This window comes from Macadamia integrifolia, chromosome 8, assembly GCF_013358625.1.
Source record: "Macadamia integrifolia cultivar HAES 741 chromosome 8, SCU_Mint_v3, whole genome shotgun sequence".
NCBI classification, from domain to species: Eukaryota; Viridiplantae; Streptophyta; class Magnoliopsida; order Proteales; family Proteaceae; genus Macadamia; species Macadamia integrifolia.
Window position 1 is genome coordinate 12,326,463 of NC_056564.1, and position 16,860 is coordinate 12,343,322.

Below are 16,860 nucleotides of genomic sequence, written 5' to 3' on the forward strand. Positions count from 1 at the left end.
ATGATTACCCCAAGTGGGCAACCCACGAAGGAATCGACTCAGGACCCAGTCCGAACCAAATTAATTAATAGAAACTCAATTTGACCTTATGACTTGAGTTTCTTTTTCCAATGACTTGGAACTGTTTTCTCAAAGTTTGTCAAATCTAAATCCATTGTTTCTCTCTATTGCTTTCTTTTGAGGTGCTGAATTAATTTCTTTATTCTGTTTTCTATCTTCTATTTTGCTCAAAGTTCTTGCAAATGATGTGTTACGCTTGATCTCTGAACTTCAGGTAAGTTCAGGTGTAGACAAGTTTATGTTAAAATAAAATAAAAACAAAAATAAAATGGAATGAAATAAAATGATTTACTGCAAAATCTTAAAACAAGAGAAAATGGAAGGGGAATCTAAAGAATTCAACTTTGGGGATTCCCATATACATCCCAAGTTCATATCCAATCTAAGCCCCTTACTTTCGTATCACTTCCTCCTCTCTTCTCTATCCTCCTTATTCTGCAACCACTGACTATGCTCTTCCCTTATTATATATTGACTATTATTTAGGCCTATTGAGCATCCTGAAATTGCAATGTTGGGACCCAATAAAAAACCTGATTTTCTGCACATTATCATGTGATTTAGACCTGGAGGGAATTGGATTCCCAGATGATGAAGCTTAGGGTGTTGAGAAGCAAAGGAAAATTTTGGGCTGCTGATGGGATTAGGTTTCCTTAGGTAACTTCGTATTATTTGCAATTAGTTTCAAATTGTGACACCACTTCAGTAGTAATTAGTATCTCAGTTATGATTGTGAAGTGAATATTTGGGTTGATTGTGGGATTAGAGTTCCCTCGGTAAAGTTTTGCGTTGTTTCATGGTATTATGTATTTAAAGCACTTAATCAAAGCATAATGACATTTAAAGGATAAGAGGGGGAGTGAGGTCGCCTTATGGCTAAGGCAGTCAATTTTTGATATATATCTTTTTAAGCTTTATATGATTTTTTTTTCTACCAATTTCTTCCTTCTCATTGGCAAGTGTATTCTATTAACCTACACCCTGCTACATGGGATCTAAACTACAAATAAAAAGAAGGAAAATTAACATCTACCTCCCCTCGTGTTTGCCTTTATTACGTCCTCCCCCCTTGAGTTTCGTTTATTACAATTGAACCCACCAAACACCTTACACTATGATAAAATCTTTTGAGGGCAAGGATTAAAGTATTGGTATCGGTCGCCGTATCGGTCAGTCAAAATTAAGATACGAATCGGAGAGTATCGTATTGTATCAAAGATACACTAAGATACGCTAAAAATACACACATAAATGGATAGGAAACATTTTTTTAAACACTTTTGCATAAAGAGTTTGTTAAAAAAGTTATTGATAACATGTATTATGCATAAACACTAAATTGAGGGTATCGTACTAAGAATTAAAGGTTTGTAGTTGTCCCATAAATGTAAAATCCTTGTTCTCAACCTTGATTTCCACTTTAGTTAGAGAGAAATATGGCTGACAGCAACTTTGGAACAAAATCCCTCCAAAAAATCGTGTTTTTCTGAAAAATTACCCATCTTGGCCATTATATGACCATAGCGCACTGTATCGGTATATACCGATACTCACCAATACGTATTGATACTCACCGATACGTACCGATATTTATCGATACTCACCGATACGTGCCAATATATACCGATACGTACCGATCGATACATACCGATACTCACCGATATGTACCAATACATACCGAAACGTACATTTTACCTCAATTTTATAATTTTCATTGTCGTATCGAGGCATATTGTATCGTATCGATGTGTATTGGTGGTGTATTGATGCATATCGGTATGTATTGTAGGATATATATCGATACGAAAGGATTTTAAAAATTTCATGTATCGTATCGGTCGGCTAAATTTAAGATACGTATCGGAGGGTATCGTATCGGTATCAGAGATATTTAAAACCATGTTTGAGGGTCAGTCCCTTAAGTGGACCTATTTTTCATTGAGTACCCATTTTGTCCTTATTGGGTTCAACCTACCAATGATGAAAAGGGTTTGAAACACAATGATGAAACCGACTATGAAAGGGTTTAAATCTCTCTGACGATTGTTGTTTTTTTTCGTTAGTACCACAACACTCGAAAGGAGTAAGAGAAGCAGTTGTTGAATCTCTCTCCACTTCATCTAAAGCGGTTGACTAAACATCTACTTGTTCTGCTTCTCAGTTCCATCATGATCTCTCACCAACATGTGGTCCAACTAAGTTTAGAGAGAGAACAACAAATGGATTCTAAAGAACCAGCAAAATTGGTTTTGGTTTTTAGATGAAAAAAAAGAAGAGAACTGTCGAAGTTTTTTTGAGGCTTTTGAAGATGAAAAGAAATTGTTAAAATGAAACTTGAGGGGGGAGGACGTAATAAAGACAAACACGAGGGGAGGTGGATGTAAAATTTTCTTCTTTTTATCTGTAGTCTAGATCCCATGTAGCAAGGTGTAGGTTAATAGAATACACTTGCCGATGAGAAAGAAGAAATTAGTATAAAAAAATCACATAAAGCTTAAAAAGAAATATATAAAAAATTGACCGCCTTAACCCTAAGGCGACCTCACTCCCGCCTTACCCTTTAAATATCACTATGCTTTGATTAAATGCATTAATTACAAAATACCATGAAACAACGCAAAACTTTACCGAGGGAATTCTAATCCCACAATCAACCTAAATATTCACTTCATAACCATCACTGAGATACTAACTACTACTGAAGTGGTGTCACAATTTGAAACCAATTGCAAATAATACGAAGTTACCTAAGGAAACCTAATCCCATCAGCAGCCCAAAACTTTCCTTTGCTTCTCAACACCCTAAGCTTTAGCATCTGGGAATCCAATTCCCTCCAGGTCTGAATCACATGATAATGTGCAGAAAATCAGGTTTTTTACTAGGTCCCAACACTCAAATTTCAGGATGCTCAATAGGCTTGAATAATAATCAATATATAATAAGGGAAGAGAATAATCAGCGGTTGCAGAAAAAGGAGGATAGAGAAGAGAGGAAGAAGTGATATGAAAGTAAGGGGCTTAGATTGGATATGAACTTGGGATGTATATGGGAATCCCCAGAGTTGGATTATTTAGATTCCCCTTCCATTTTCTCTTGTTTTAAGATTTTGTAGTAAATCATTTTATTTCATTCCATGTTATATTTGTTTTTATTTATTTTAACATAAACTTATCTACACGTGAACTTACCTGAAGTTCAGAGATCAAGCGTAACACATCATTTGCAAGAACTTTGAGCAATATAGAAGATAGAAAACACAATAAAGAAATTAATCCAGCACCTCAAAAGAAAGAAATAGAGAGAAATAATGGATTTGGATTTAACAAACTTTGAGAAAACAATTACAAGTCATCGGAAAAAGAAACTGAAGATCAGAAGATCAAATTTAGTTTCTGTTAATCAATTTGGATCAGGACCCAAGGGTCGGACTGGGTCCTGACCCGATTCCTTCGTGGGTCAACCACTTGAGGTTATTATAGACCTACGAAGATTAGGAACCCTAGCTGACCAATTCTCTATAAAGGAGACTTGGTTGAGGTTTTCAAGGTGGAAGAGAGGGAAAGAAAGAGAATGAAGAACACAATGTTGCTTTATGGAATGCAAGAAGAAAAAAAAAACCCATTTTTGAGTATTGATGGAGCTTCGAAAGGCAAAAACAATGACATATACATTATAGTGAAACAACAAGAAGATAAAAAAAATTCAGTTGTTGACAAAACTTTGAGGATAAAGGAGTTGTTTTACTTAAGCGGAAGGAAAAATGATTTTCCACTTCTAATATCAGATATCACTTCATTGTTATGACCATTTGTGAGAGTGATTGAATGGATCCCTTCTTCGTCAATGTGTGAGTCACTTGGACCAAGCTAAGTTGATGTTTTGGATACCCTCTACCTGAGACCATGTCATGAATATGATTCCCAATGACGTTCAATGACACTACTTGGACGTGCTCCTTAGGATCCTTAGCGAATGCAGTGATCTCTGATATCTATGTGTTTGGTTTCCTCATGGAATTTGGGGTTCTTAGCGAATGCCAAAGCTATCGTACTATCATAGTGTACAAGCACCACATTTCCTTAGTGGGAGTTGCACTATAGCATACATTTTATATTGTATGTGCTTTTGTTACGACCTAAGACCTTATGCAGAGGATTCCCAATGACGCTACTTTGACGTGCTCCTTAGGATCATGGATAATGCAGTCTAGCAGGACATGATTGGGAAAGCGGTTAGGAATAGTTGGATTGACATATGAGCTTACGAAAAACTATTCAAAATTGCACCATTGTTTTGTGGCTCATTGCCCGGGCGACTTGTCGTATGTGTTTTGACGTAGTCATGAACATATTGTATGTTTTAAGGTCAGCATTGTTCATTATAAGGGATCGAGAGTACTAGATTTGGTGTAATTGGATTGTTTAGGGTACCCCAGATTATTTGCAAGTGATGTCCTATGTTGGTTAGATGAAAGCTTGATATAACACTCCTACATTTGTACTATCTCGCTGGGTCACATGCTCCATTTCCTGTATGATGAGACACTTATGGTAGAGAGGCTTTTAGAATGGACTACTGAGTATGTCCGCCCTGCGTGGGAGAGTGAGAGATGTTAATTGGATTGAATCGGACTGGGTTCTGACTCGATTCCTTCATGGGTCATCCACTTGGGGTAATCATAGACCCACTAGGATTAGAAACCCTAGTTGTCCAATTCTATATAAATAAGAGGGTTTGGCCACAAAGCAAGGTAAGGGTTTCTAACCTAATCTCAAGAGCTCTCTCTCTCTCTCTCTCTCTCTCTCTCTCTCTCTCTCTCTCTCTCTCTCTCTCCCAATTAAGAGTGTGTGTCTTCAAGGATCTCCATTGCAATCCTTGGATTTGGAGGGTGAATCATTGCCTAGAGAGCCGTAATTTTTTGTTCGTCGTTGTTCGTGCGTATCGACGTACCACAACCAAATAAAGCTACATCGAAGTAATCCTTGATTCCCTATTTGCTTTCTTTATTTACATCCGGAAACTTCCCTTCACTTTGTCGGAAAATGTAGCGACCTCCATCTTCACAGGACAAGGTAAACTCTTCTCTTCTCTTTGGTTGGGTAGGATTTTGGGGATTTTAGGTTTTTTTTTTTAGATGGGATTTTAAGAGTTTTAATTTTATAAAAGTAAGAAGGGGTATTGATACGGCCAAATCGATCGCTCAGTAGGGTGAGGACACGCGTCGCCCACTAGGACATGTGTCACCCACTAGATAGGGAGTACAAAGACTCTATCACGCTATATCACGTCACTTGCATGAAGGGAATATTCCCCACCAGAAGGATAGACGTATTCGAGTGGAACTCTAAGAGGGAAGAATATGGACCCGAGAATGACTCTTGGAAGGAAAGGAAAAACCCTAAACCCTAGGACTCTTAGAAGGAAAGGGAAAACCCTAAACCCTAGGAGCTATATAAGAGGGCCTGAGAAGAAGGAAGAAGGTAAGCATCAATACCCCCACCATTACTCCTATACAAAAACTGTGCGGCTAATCCCTAACTTGAGCATCGGAGGACTAACCCCGGATAAAGCTCCGGGCCTCTGCCGTCTATGCTTGTGCAGGTCAGCTCATACGGATTTTTGGCAGCAATAAGTATATTACGAATTTAAGGTTGGGTTTATATGAATAGGGGTAATTTTCTTCTTTAGAAATTTATTACTGTCACTAGTCTCACGGTCTCACCGTATAGATTTCATCATACCAAAAAAAAAAAAAAAAAAGTATAGATTTGATGGATTTAAATGTAGTAAACCAAAGTCAATGGAGAGAATTTAATAAATGCAAACGTAAGGGGACGTGAACGTAAATTTTCCTAGAAACGAAAGAAACCTGAAGTCTTTTCTCTTCTCTGATCGTGCGATTCTTTGAGACCGGAGCACCTAACCCTAAGGCCACTTGCAGCACCGGCAGAAAATCAGCAAAGCCACAAAGCTCCCTCCCTCGATACTTGCTCCGGTGGACCTCGCTCCATCGTTTTTGACTCCGTCGAACCTCCCTCCCTCCCTCCCTCCATTTGGGCTTTTGTGAAGCCTCTGTTCTGCCAAGGTAAGCCCTTCTCCACTTCCTCCTCTCCTTTCTTCTTCTTTCTTCTTCAAAGACCGTTTCTGCTTGAATATAAAAGATTGCAGGATGAGCTGTGATCATGTACGGGACCTAGAAAGTGCATAGGATTTACATTGGCTGTGAAAACTAAGGATATTGGGTTTAGGGTTTTCGATCTTTCTTTGCAAACTTGGATTAAGGACTGGGGGGTTGACGTAGGAATGATTATAGGGAAAATCAATTTTGAGACATGCTTTAAGATGGATTCTATTTGGTGAAATTTGTCTTAAGATTGCTAGACTAATAGTAAAGAGGGATGCAGTAATCAAGTTAGTTATTGATGGTGGAGTGGTTTGGTATATGATAGGTTGGCGATCTTGAACTCCCCTAGGGAAGGCCGGGCGAGAAAAGCAAAGCTGCTACTTTTAAAATAGGCTCTTCTTTTTATAACCTATAAATTTTTGTATTTCATGATTCCAACTCGATATTTTCAGAGTAGGTTCTGCTCTTATTTGACTTCAACAGAGCAGTTTGAATGTTCAAGATGTTTGATTTATTGGTAGGCGTTTGATTAACCTTTTAGATGGCACCAAAATCAGGCCAGGCTGAAGTATGATACAATTATAATATTTATAATAAAATTAAAACTTCCAAACAAAAGTAATAACTTGCCATGTAGGACAGCCTAGAGTTTGGACAACTCAAGGACTCTACTAGTAGAACAATAGGTATTTATTTCAGGTTGTTGGAATCTAATTTGGTTGTTGAATTATGTCAAACATGTAGTGAGGAGAAGTTGGATTGACTAAACACCCACGCTGTGCTATATTAAGCTCATGCTTTAGACACTTGTATACATCTTATGTGAAGTTGAAGTTGGTGGTATTTTACACTGAGCTAACATTCTCTGGGTAAAGGTAATAGGTCTTTTTTGTGGAAAATTGCTGGTGGTGTTTGTCGGGTTCTTATGAACGTCTGCTAATGAGAATACAGTCAGCACTGTTTTTGGGATGATAAAAAATTGATTGTAGACCAGAATTCAAGAATTTGTCAACAGACCTGATGGATGTACTATTCTGCTATGAGGTTGATAATATAGCAAGAAGCTACTCTTCAAAAGATGAGCTTGATCTAGTGGTTGTATCTCAAGAACCAGAACTGTTACCAAATTACATACTCAACATCCTAAAAACTAGGAACTCAAATAGCTCACAAGATAATTGGCAGAAACTAATCAGCAAGAGGTATGATAACAGCAATGGCTTAGTGAACATATCTGGTTCAGAATTTTGTTGATACCAATTGATGTGTTCTAGGGGAGACAAGGTAAGATTAAAAGAGCATAATAACTATAGGACAGAAACACAACAATCCAAGTAAAACAATATGGCAGAATATATGGAATCAAATATTTCAGAAATTAATGCTTAGATGGGGCTGAGATTTGGATCAATTAGACCCCTCATTATGCTAGTCAATCCCTCCAAAGAACAAGCTGATGCAATGAGTGGATGCTATAACAATGTACAACAGAAAATAGAAACTTTAGATCAATAGAATTTAGTAACTCAAGAGAACAGAGATAACTCCCACTCTGTTGGTCTGATTACCCTCAAATTATGGTTGGATACAGTACTAACAGGGAGGAAAATATTATCAAAAGATGAGGTCAATCCAATGGCTGGATTGACCAGAATGTTAGCGTGAATCCCTGCAGCCAGAATTTGTAACACCACCAAAACAGAGAACTACTGATACCAGCAAATCAGTGTATGTAACAATGACAAAGTAGTGATAAAATGGTACGGAATGCAGGGAAAGAAAGAGATCAGAGGTAGCACCACCCAACCTCACTTGATGGAGGGCTTTAGGGAAGAAAGAAATCTCTGAGAGAAATCAGAGTTGCAGGGAGAAGAGAAGAATCACACAAAGGGGAAGGGGGAAGAAGGTCTCACGACCGAGCAAACCATAAGGTTTCAACCAATTAATTAATTCATCATTCAAAAGTCTGTCTACTAAATTGGGTTACATGCCTTTATATAATAAGTCAAAATTAAAACTTACCTAATTAAAATCTAAAACTAAAATAGCAACTACTAATTACTTCCTAAATTCTTACTAATAAAATTAGAAACAAAATAAAACTTAAAGTGGTAATTCCCTAGTTGACTATCAATTACTCAAATTAAAAGATTGCAAATAATTCCCAAACAAAATAAAATCCTAAAGATCCTTAGGAATCCAAAAATCCAATCGGTCCCGGTTCATCTCGGTTGAGATTGCTCGAAGGGTCAACCCGGTTCAACAACATCAATTCCCTCAATGTTGAGAAAAACTCATCCACGAGTTTTAAAGAATGATAACAATAAAACCGCACGACGGGGTGAATTGCTCGTCGTCTGCATCGCGAATAAAATCCGTGATGTGAAGTTTTGGAGGTGCATTCAAGTCTGGAAAATCATGGGGAAGAACGAATTCATGATGCGGAACAAGTGGCACTGCATTGATATCCTTCATTGCTTGATCCACAATTTTCTCACTTTCTGTTGTCATCACCTATTTCACAATAGGACAGTCTTCCACTTGTGTTGATGCCTCTAGTTCATCTTGTAGTTGTACTGGGGGTATCACTTTCTTTGACTCAACCAGTCCATGAAGATCAAATTTTTGACGCATGTGGTAAGCCTGGAGGGTACACACATTATTGTCACGATCAAGAATACCGTCCTGTTGTTCCAACTAGCCTCGATCTAATTTAATGATGCACTGAGTAGAGTCAAACACTTCACAAAAAGCACCATCATAACAAGGAGGAACAGAAAATTCAATAAATACATAATCCTCCGACTAAAATAAAATCTGACTGGTCTTTGACAACATATCCACCATAGATCTAGAGACAAAATTGTCATTTAACCGCTCATCAATTAACAATTTAGCAAACTTCCCATTTGGCAACCGCACTCGAAACTTGAACACAAAGGAATCCATGACCAATCTTGTGCCGGTATTGCTTATGGACCCACAAAAGAACAAATAATTCAACTTAAACAAACCAGTGGCAATATTGTAATTTCTGGTACAATTTAAAACCCTTTTAGAGTGAAATAGCTTAATGGGGACCGATCTGGAATTTGTCCTAAAGGAAGAGTTCAATTCTGGAAATAACATGGTGATGAGGTAAAACTGAAATAAAGTTTAAATGCAAGGGTTCTATTGTAAAATAAGAGACATGGGCTTAGGGGTAAATAAGAATTAAACAAGGGCTTATGTGGGGTTTAGATACTTGGTTACCATCAACCTCACGACTCCACCATGGTGGAAAAACTTGCTGGTTTCAGTTGATGGAACTGCTCCAGCAGAACTTCGATCCATCCTGCATTTCGGAAGAGAGATCGAGGGTCGAAGCACTCTGGTTTCCAACTGCTTTCAGAGCAGAAGAAGATGCAATAAGCTCCGAGGGAAATCCAGCGACCTATAACTGGCGGAAAAAACTCAGATCTGATATCTGGTTTCAGATCTGTTATCCTCTGAGTTGCAGGAGCTTGGGATGGAGCTTAGGGTTTCGATCGCCCCAGGTAGGAGAGTTTATACCCCAAGTTTCAGACTGGAAGTTGTAGAATCGAGGGAGCTCGAACCCCCTTTCACTGGCTGCAAGTACCGCCTGGAGCAGAACCAGAGAGAGAGAGCAGGGAACAAGGAAAAAAGAAAGGAAAGGGGAAAGAAGAGAAGAAGCTCATTGAACTAAGAGATATGTACTAACGGCCATGGTTTCCAAACAAAAAAAAACTAGTCAATCAATTTTCCTCTTCCTTCTCTTCTTGTCGTCTTCTCTCTGCTGCTGCAATTCTTTTTTTTTTTTTTCTGCTGAATGTTGTTCTCAATCTTGTCTTGATAGAAATCAGAACTGAGAATGGGAAGAAGATAGGGAAGGAAAAGAGAATGACGGAAATGATCCTTCAGATCTGATACCGCTTGATGGAGGAGGGCTTTAGGGAAGAAAGAAATCTCTGAGAGAAATCAGAGTTGCAGAGAGAAGAGAATAATTAGACAAAGGGGAAGGGGGAAGAAGGTCTCATGACCAAGCAAACCACAAGGTTTCAACCAATTAATTAATTCATCATTCAGAAAGCTGTCTAGTAAATTGGGTTACATGCCTTTATATAATAAATCGAAATTAAAACTTGCCTAATCAAAATCTAAAACTGAAATAGCAACTACTGATTACTTCCTAAATTCTAACTAATAAAATTAGAAACAAAAAAAAACTTAAAGTGATAATTCCTTAATTGACTATCAATTACCCAAATTAAAAGATTGCAAATAATTCCCAAACAAAATAAAATCCTAAAGATCTTAAGGAATCCAAAAATCCAATCGGATCCGGTTCATTTTGGTTGAGATTACCCGAAGGGTCAACCCGGTTCAACAGCATCAATTCTGCATCAGATACAGTACTAACAGGGAGGAAAATATTATCAAAAGATGAGGTCAATCCAGCCAGAATTTGTAACACCACCAAAACAGAGAACTACTGATACCAGCAAATCAGTGTATGTAACAATGACAAAGTAGTAAGAAAGAGATCAGAGGTAGCACCACCCCAGTGACCGATGGTTGCTAAGCTACAGCCTAAAACAGAAACCAAAGTGACAGAAACAGAACAATGGAGGTGATTCTGTGTTGGAAACCTGCAGAAAACTCTAGAAGATGATAGATATGATAAAATGGCAACTAAGATTCAAAGATAAAGAGTGAAAATACCTAGAGGAAGGCCACAGTAGAAAGAGATCTCCCACCTGGCCTTGTTGGAATCCCACCAGCTGTATTGGAATGTCACCAATACGGTAGTGGAGTCATACAAACAGAATCTGAATGACACAGACCATGAACGGCAAAAGGCCGTCTCTTTATTCATCAAAATCATATGGAGCTCCATGGCTCTTACATCAATATATTGAAACTAAGTGTACTTACAAAATTTACAATGCTGACCAAAAAAAAAAAGTGTACTTGAATTAGGAAAGAAAGAAATAAGAAATTCTATCCATAACAACAATAGATGTCCCTTATAACTAAAAAAAGTATCTTAACTAGTTAGAATAGTTGTCCTACATGATTAAAACTCTATTCGAAGTAGGAATAGGTTTTCTATTCATACAAGACTCTTATCATATCCTTAGGAACTAATTAAATAACAATTAGGCTGCTGTTGGTAGTCATTCAGTTCCAGAAACGACGTTTCGTGTCAAAAACAGAATTTTCAGTTTTATGTCAAAATGCCGTCTTTAAAAAAAAAAAAACGGTGTTTGGTGAACCTGTTTCTGAAATGATTACCTAGTTCACTTTTTGGAACAAAACCGAAATGACGGAATAAAGTTTTGTCGTTCCATCGTTTTGTGTTTCTAGCTTTTTTCCCCCCTTTCGTACCAAAAAAATCGAAAAACACTAAGTTGACACCAAACGCTTTACTTTTTCTGGATGACTACCAAACGTAGCCTTACTTATTGCAATAAAACAACTCAGACTAACCTAATAAAATAAAATCCTATATTCCCACCACCTACCCATAATATAGGCCCATTAAAGTGGCCTATTACAATGAAAACCCATTGGACCACCAAATGCCCAACACACATAACCCCACCCAAAGCTTATTTCTAATAAAATAAGCCCATTTATGTGATTTATCTGCATCACCTTGGCTGTCTAGGAATTCATTTGGATTGTGGACATGATCCAAGTTATGGCTGTGCCTAGGCTTGGTGTATGGAAGATCCAGTTTTCACCACTGTTGCATTATTTTGGTTAGTTTCATAGTCGCTAGTGAGGTCTTGTGGCAAAAGATTGATTAGCTGTATGGGAAAAAATACAAAATGCTTAAGAAAATGTTGAGGAGCCAAGTTCATCTGTCATTTCTGTGTTATGTAGTGATGTTTTAACATTGTCTAGAATTTTCTTGCCTTATTGGGTAGAGAAAATTTCTGATGTTGTTTTGACTTTTGAATGCCTTCATGATCATTGACTGGTAGTTCACTGCATTACAGCAGAACTTGGTGTTGTTTCATTGATTTGTTTGTGCCACACCACGAATGTAACCATGCATTTTGGCTTGTTACTTCATGCTTTCATAGAACTATGTATTTTTGCTATGACAGTTTTCCCTTCTTTAATAGTATGCTGTTGGAATTTCATCTGATGCAAAGATGAGGAAATATGACATGGGTTGTGCGCCTTCACTGCAACAGATTGTGGTAAGTAGTGCTATGTACATGTCAGTTGGATATGCTCTTTAATTTAGGTTATTGTCCAACTGATATGGTCTCTTGGATGGCCATTGGCCGAAGAACGTTTTTTACTTGGCTTGGACTTTCAGTTGGGCATGTGTGATAGCCTTTAGGCTGTGGTCTATCCAAGAGGCACACTGTTGATTGATCTTTTCATAACAGGTGGTGAGTTGAGGCTCCATTATCCCTTTTTAGGGTGCTGCCTCATGGTGTACTGCTCATGGTGTATTTCCTCATTCTTTTCTAAGTCAGTCGGTTTCTTCTGTGTAAATTACTTAGATTAGGTTGGTAAAGTATGAAATAAACGCCTGAGAATGGTAGGAAGAGGAAACTAGAAATTAGGAAGTCGTGGGTTGGGTCTGGTTTTATTAACAGGGTTAAGTGGGGAATGTTTTCTTTTTTGGGTTTGGATAGTTGAAGGGCAATGTTGGGAAGCGGGGGGGTTTCAGACCGGTACGAGGTCGGCTCAAAGAGACAGAGAATGATGGAATCAAATCCCTACTTCACAGTGAGCAGTGCTGCTGAAAGCTTCAAGCATTACAACTATGGTGGCGGGTTCCACCCTACGTTCCCTGTGGTACGTCTCAGAGGTCTCCCTTTCAACTGTACTGACATTGACATCTTCAAGTTTTTTGCGGGTTTGGATATTGTGGATGTGCTGCTGGTCAACAAGAGTGGACGTTTCTCGGGGGAGGCATTTGTCGTCTTTGCAGGCCCCATGCAAACCGAGTTTGCTCTACAGAGGGATCACCAGAACATGGGACACCGTTATGTGGAAGTCTTTAGGTGCAAGAAGCAAGATTACTACAATGCTGTAGCTGGTGAGGTAAACTATGAAGGCATTTATGATAACGATTACCATGGTAGCCCACCTCCGTCTCGTGCAAAGAGGTCTGTTGACAAGGACCAGTTGGAGTACACTGAAATCCTAAAGCTCAGAGGCCTCCCCTTCTCTGTGACCAAGGCTGAGATCGTGGACTTCTTTGGTGAGTTTGGGCTGACAGAAGAGAAGATACATATCGCATGCAGGCCAGATGGTAAAGCAACTGGTGAGGCATATGTGGAGTTTGCTTCAGCTGAAGAGGCAAAGAAAGCAATGAGCAAGGACAAGATGACAATTGGTTCGCGGTATGTGGAGCTGTTTCCTTCATCTGCAGACGAGGCCAGGCGAGCTGAGTCTAGATCAAGGCAATAAACTAGTTATGATGCCAAGTTGCAATCATCGTAGCCGTAGTCTGCTGTGTCTTTACCAAGCCATAATGTTTACTCTTGGTGTGGCTGGGTTCAACTTCGTATAAGTTTGCCTTCTTTGAGTTTTATTGTGATGATAGGATCTTATTTCTTTTCGATAAGAGTAGAAGTTTTCTGAGAATTTGTTAATTTCTTACACTTTACACTTTTAAGATACAATGGCGAATTTTTTTAGTGCCCAAGGCAATTAGCGCATCATTACAGGATGATTGATAAAATATTTTTCCTCTTAAAAGAAATAAAAAAGATATACTATTTTTCCCGATGCATCATGGATTTAGGAATTAGTTTTGGCTGATCTGTAATGGCATCGATACATGGGATTGATACTCAAAAAAAAAAATTGGTATTAGAATCTTGGGAGGCAAAATTGTTTCGATTCGTATCGTTATCATTTCAATTGCTATTAAGGCTGATATGAAGACCCTCGTTGGTTGTTATGAAGGTGCGTAGGGAGGTGTTAGTTTACTCTACACGAGCCTGGCAGTGTTATTTTCTCTATGCCAAGTCTGGTAGTGTTATTTTCTCTATAGCTATCCGGTTGTGCGCTCTATGCCCAGAACTGATTCATAAAAAATGCATTATAAATATATATATATATAGGGAAATTGTTTTCTCTCCTCTGCACACACGTAGGGTCACGCACCTCCAGGTAGGGGCATGGTGGTTATTGCACACTCACTGTTTGTGGTGTAGGGGTCTCTCATAGACAGGAAATTGCCCCTATATATATATATATATATATATAAAGACATAAAGAACTGTACAAGCTAGTGTGGCTTTTGTGTCAAGACACATGAGAGGTCAAAATGACCATCATGCCCCACACGAAACGTGGAAATCCACCAAGTATAGATGCTTTGACATGTACTCCTATGGTCAAGGATTAAAGTATTGGTATCGATCGCTGTATCGGTGGCCAAAATTAAGATACGTATCGGAGGGTATCGTATCGTATCGGAGATACACTAAGATACACACATAAATTGATAGGAAACATTTTTTTAAACACTTTTGCATAAAGAATTTGTTAAAAAAAGCTATTGATAACATGTATTATGTATAAACACTAAATTGAGGGTATCGTACTAAGAATTCAAGGTTTGTAGTTGTCCCATAAATGTAAAATCCTTGTTCCCAACCTTGAAAGAAATATGGATGACAGCAACTTTGGAACAAAAATCCTTAAAAAAATCGTGTTTTTCTGAAAAATTACCCATCTTGGCCATTATATGACCGTAGCGCACTATATCGGTACATACCGATACTCAACGATACGTATCGATACTCACCGATACATACCGATATATATATATATATATCGATACTCACCGATACGTGTCGATATATACCGATACGTACCGATCGATACATATCGATACTCACCCATACGTACCAATACATATCGAAATGTACATTTTACCTCAATTTTATATTTTTCATAGAGTCGTATCGAGGCATATCGTATCGTATCGATGTGTATTGGTGGTGTATTGATGCACATCGGTATGTATTGCAGGATATATATCGATACGAAAGGATTTTAAAAATTTTATGGATCGTATCGGTGTGTATCGTATCAATCGATCAAATTTAAAATACGTATTGAAAAGTATCGTATCGATATCGGAGATACTTAAAACCATGCCTATGGTCCTTTGTTTAGACACAACGGACCTTCCCGTTGGCCAACACGGAACGGTCTCTTGCCCATATATTAGCAATAGGGGGAAGTGTAGTTGGTTTCAAACAAGACATGTTAGTACAGACTACAGAGTCGTCATGGACTCTCTGTCAGAAGTCAAGGTATGCAATTGTTTGTAATTGCTCCCACAGTCCCATCATATTGGATGCCAACGTCAGGGTAATCCAGCACAGTTCATAAGACATTAAAGGGTATGCAATCACAATTCTCCTTAATCATTTAGGCTCCCCAAAGACCAGAGGCGGGCTAGGTACTCCGTCAATCACCGAGACGCAATTTGGGCTCAGTTACTCAAATCAAAGTAATCTTCGCAGTGAGTTTCATTAGATGCCGAAAAATGCACACACTTTTCATGGACTTTTTGAGTCTGGAAAATGATTATTCCAACTTTTCCCTTGGAAACATTTATGTAAGCTCTAGTTAGCCAAACTTTTTTCTATTCTTTAGAGCATTCAAGATAATCTCCCTTCTAGAGTAAACTTAGGCAAATTTAGTGAGCAAGAAAAGATTTGACATTCAACATTTCAAGGAGTGGACATTCAATTTCTGAGAACGCATCAATTTTTCACACACAGAAGGATACAATATTCTCATAAAAGTTAACAGGTGGTACAATGGAGGATTTTTTTTTAGTGCCCAAGACAATAGGCGCATCATTTCAGGGTGACGTAAGTTCCTATCCCACATTTATTGGCTTGCCCCAAAATGGTCAGTCGATAAACTATTTTTCTCACGCATCATAAATTAAGGAATCGGTATTGACTGATCTGTAATTGCATCCATACCTGGCCAATACCGGATAGGTGCTTGAAAAATGGGAGGGCAAAAAAGTTATCAAAATCTTGGGTAAGGCAAAATTGTTCGATTCATATGGTTATCTTGGGCTCTTTGGCAGCCCTGGCTGTTGCCGATCTCTGGTCGCTGGTGTGACCTACAATAGGGAAGAATTAAATAAAAAGAAGAAGAAAAAGAAGGGTGTTTGAAACAGAATTTGAATCTATTTTTTATGTTGAGATTAAGTGGGAGAGGGTTGTTATTCCATAGAATTTCCACAAAATAAGATTTTTTTAAAAGAGTTTAAGAAGAAAGAGGTGGGTGAAGATTTTTTCTTCTAACTTCAGAAGAATTGATAGATACTACAGGGGAAGAGATGCTCTGAATCAATGGAACTTGGAAGAATTGATAGATACTATGGGGGAAGAGATGCTCTGAATCAATGGAATTAATTCTTCATATTAAAAAGAGAAAAAAAGGAATAGAGTAGTTTGAAACATTGGAGCAAAAGTCTGTATTTATATGAATAGAATTGTTATTCCATAGAATTTCTACAAAATAAGATTCTTTTAAAAGAGCTTAAGAAGAAAGAGGTGGGTGAAGATTTTTTCTTCTAACTTTAGAAGAATTGATAGATACTACGGGGAAGAGATGCTCTGAATCAATGGAATTAATTCTTCATATTCAAAAAAGATCATCA

The 16,860-nt window shown here is 38.1% G+C and overlaps 1 protein-coding gene and 2 non-coding genes across 11 annotated transcripts; 2 read left to right on the plus strand and 1 right to left on the minus strand.

The window, feature by feature from the left end:
- The first annotated feature begins 247 nt into the window (after nucleotides 1-247).
- LOC122087781 lies at nucleotides 248-303 on the plus strand. The gene has a single exon (XR_006142852.1). It is a non-coding gene; the product is annotated as a small nucleolar RNA snoR101 (small nucleolar RNA).
- Nucleotides 304-3,220: 2,917 nt separating this feature from the next.
- On the minus strand, nucleotides 3,221-3,276 carry LOC122087780. The gene has a single exon (XR_006142851.1). It is a non-coding gene; the product is annotated as a small nucleolar RNA snoR101 (small nucleolar RNA).
- Nucleotides 3,277-5,883: 2,607 nt separating this feature from the next.
- LOC122086495 (heterogeneous nuclear ribonucleoprotein H2-like) lies at nucleotides 5,884-13,863 on the plus strand. 9 transcript variants are annotated; one of them, XM_042655326.1, is made up of 3 exons: nucleotides 5,884-6,146; nucleotides 12,302-12,397; nucleotides 12,593-13,863. In XM_042655326.1, the coding sequence occupies exon 3, from the start codon at nucleotides 12,855-12,857 to the stop codon at nucleotides 13,623-13,625; it is 771 nt and encodes a 256-aa protein (XP_042511260.1). In that variant the 5' UTR covers nucleotides 5,884-6,146; nucleotides 12,302-12,397; nucleotides 12,593-12,854; the 3' UTR covers nucleotides 13,626-13,863. The 9 variants fall into 9 exon arrangements, with proteins under 9 accessions (XP_042511260.1, XP_042511264.1, XP_042511259.1 ...); XM_042655330.1 differs by having other exon boundaries at nucleotides 12,845-13,863; XM_042655325.1 differs by having other exon boundaries at nucleotides 12,320-12,397.
- Nucleotides 13,864-16,860: the final 2,997 nt, after the last annotated feature.

Excerpts from the sequence above, each read along its gene's own strand:
- LOC122086495 (XM_042655324.1), top strand. The coding sequence starts at position 12,855 with ATGTTGGGAAGCGGGGGGGTTTCAGACCGGTACGAGGTCGGCTCAAAG.